The sequence below is a fragment of the Pan paniscus genome, chromosome 1 (assembly GCF_029289425.2).
Source record: "Pan paniscus chromosome 1, NHGRI_mPanPan1-v2.0_pri, whole genome shotgun sequence".
NCBI classification, from domain to species: Eukaryota; Metazoa; Chordata; class Mammalia; order Primates; family Hominidae; genus Pan; species Pan paniscus.
Window position 1 is genome coordinate 227244319 of NC_073249.2, and position 2734 is coordinate 227247052.

Here is a 2734-nt window from a genome sequence, read left to right on the forward strand (position 1 = left end):
ACCTGTAATCCCAGCACTTTGGGAGGCCAAGGCGGGTGGATTGCCTGAGGTCAGGAGTTCAAAACCAGCCTGGCCAACACAGTGAAACCCCGTCTCTACTAAAAATACAAAAAATTAGTGGGGCTTGGTGGCAGGTGCCTGTAATCCCAGCTACTTGGGAGGCTGAGGCAGGAGAATTGCTTGAACCTGGGAGGCGGAGGTTGCAGTGAGCCGAGATCGTGCCATTGCACTCCAGCCTGGGGGACAAGAACGAAACTCCGTCTCAAAAGAAAGAAAGAAAGAAAGAAAGAAACAAAACAAACAACTGGCTCTGTGTGGCTTCCAGAGACAAGAATCATCTGAAACATAAAGACACAGCAAGTTTGAACATCAAGCAATGGAAAGAAGCATACCACACAAATATTAAGTAAAAGGAAGCAGGTGTGGATATATTAACAATGTCATTAACATACTAACAAAGATCATGGAAGAAAGCATAATAGACACAGGAGGTGCCATAACGATAAAAGCTTGAGCCCCCTCCCTTACCTTCCCTTCTCGGCTGTCGCCATCATCTGTGCTGGACCCGGATTCTCGCCGTGTCTTCTCACCAGACTTTCAGAATTAAGCAATTCCTGGCCAAGAAACAAAAGCAAAATCGTCCCATTCCCCAGTGGATTCAGATGAAAACTGGTAATAAAATCAGGTACAACTCCCAAAGGAGACACTGGAGAACAGCCAAGCTGGGTCTGTAAGAATTGCACGGGAGATGGCACACGTATTTATGCTGAAGGTCATACCTGAAGCTCACAACCACGTTACCACATCAAGCTGGAAATGTCACCACGATCTGGAGAGTTGAACGTGTTTTACTGGGAATAAATTTTTTCTTTTTTCTTTTCTTTTTCTTTTTGAGACAGAGTTTGCTCTTGTTGCCCAGGCTAGAGTGCAGTGGCGCAATCTTGGCTCACCATAACCTTTACCTCCCGGGTTCAAGTGATTCTCCTGCCTCAGCCTCCCGAGTAGCTGGGATTACAGGCATGCGCCACCACGCCCGGCTAATTTTCTATTTTTTTTTTTTTTTTTGAGACGGAGTCTCGCTCTGTCGCCCAGGCTGGAGTGCAGTGGCACGATCTCGGCTCACTGCCAGCTCCGCCTTCTGGGTTCACGCCATTCTTCTGCCTCAGCCTCCCGAGTAGCTGGGGCTACAGGCGCCCACCACCACGCCTGGCTAATTTTTTGCATTTTTAGTAGAGACGGGGTTTCACCATGTTGGTCGGGCTGGTCTTGAATTCCCAGCCTCAGGTGATCTGCCTCTGCCTCTGCCTCCCAAAATGCTGGGATTACAGGTGTGAGCCACTGCACCCGGCCTGGGGATCTATTTTTTCTCTCTGAATCTGTTATGAATGGGTTGGTTGGCTGGGTTCAGTAATAAACATGTGAGACCTTTCATTTTTTTAAAAAAGGATTGAGCTCAATAGTAATTTCAAACTTGTGTGCATTCAGTAACATAGCCACACAATATACAACTTCTAGTTACAAACCTCAATATTCTACTTATGATGTAGGAAATCATAACAGCTGCTTACAAAGAAGCCTTTGATTAATATTTGGGCTTACTTACAAACTAACTTAAACTTCCTTAAACCTTTTATACAGGATCAATAATGTTGGATATATGGATATATGTGTTTTATTTTATTTTATTTATTTATTTTTTGAGACGGAGTCTCGCTCTGTCGTCCAGGCTGGAGTGCAGGGGCGCGATCTCGGCTCACTGCAAGCTCCGCCTCCCGGGTTCACGCCATTCTCCTGCCTCAGCCTCCCGAGTAGCTGGGACTACAGGTGCCCGCTACCACGCCCGGCTAATTTTTTGTATTTTTAGTAGAGACAGGGTTTCGCCGTGTTAGCCAGGATGGTCTCGATCTACTGACCTCGTGATCCGCCCACCTCGGCCTCCCAAAGTGCTGGGATTACAGTCATGAGCCACCGCGGCCGGCCAAGGCGGGCAGATCACGAGGTCAGGAGATCTAAAAATACAAAACATTAGCTGGGTGTGGTGATGGGCGCCTGTAGTCCCAGCTACTTGGGAGGCTGAGGCAGGAGAATGGTGTGAACCTGGGAGGTGGAGCTTGCAGTGAGCTGAGATCGCGCCACTGCACTCCAGCCTGGGCGACAGAGCGAGACCCCGTCTCAAAAAAAAAATTATTTTTTGAGACAGGGTCTTGCCCTTTCACCTCGGCTAGAGTGCTCTGATGTGATTGTGGTTCACTGCAGCCATCTGGGCTCAAGGGATCCTCCCCCACTGGCCTCCCAAAGAGCTGGGAGGACAGGCATGAGCCACTGTGTCCAGCTTTGATTTTATTTTTAAGCCCTTTAACTATCTGGCAACAACAAAAATCGTCCCAAGACTGGTCCTAACCACTAATACCTGCGTGCCCTGGTCCAGACCACAGGAGCCTTTCACGCGGGCTCCTGTGGACACGTCCAGGTGGTCCTGCTCCCGTGCTGACCCCACAATCCGCTCTTCACCCAGTCGCCAGGCTGATCCGCAAAAAACCTCGCACCGCTCTCCTTACCTCTCCGGCAACGAGCCGGGCCTTGGTTCCCGCATCGTGGCCTCTGGCCTCTCCCAGTGTCCCCTCCGGTCACCGCACACCTGCCCCCATCCCAGGCTCTTGGCTCCAAAGCCGGGGCCTCTGGGCCATGCCTCGCCACACAGGCACGCTCTCACTCCAGCCCTTGAGACCTGTCC

General features: G+C 50.2%; 1 protein-coding gene across 1 annotated transcript; it reads left to right on the plus strand.

Annotated features, from left to right (window-relative positions):
* Positions 1-506: 506 nt before the first annotated feature.
* On the plus strand, positions 507-2112 carry LOC129398211 (large ribosomal subunit protein eL39-like; the record flags this gene model as incomplete). The annotated part of the gene is made up of 1 exon (XM_055114889.2): positions 507-2112. A coding segment is annotated over one exon (228 nt), but the record flags the coding sequence as incomplete, so codon positions are not given.
* Positions 2113-2734: the final 622 nt, after the last annotated feature.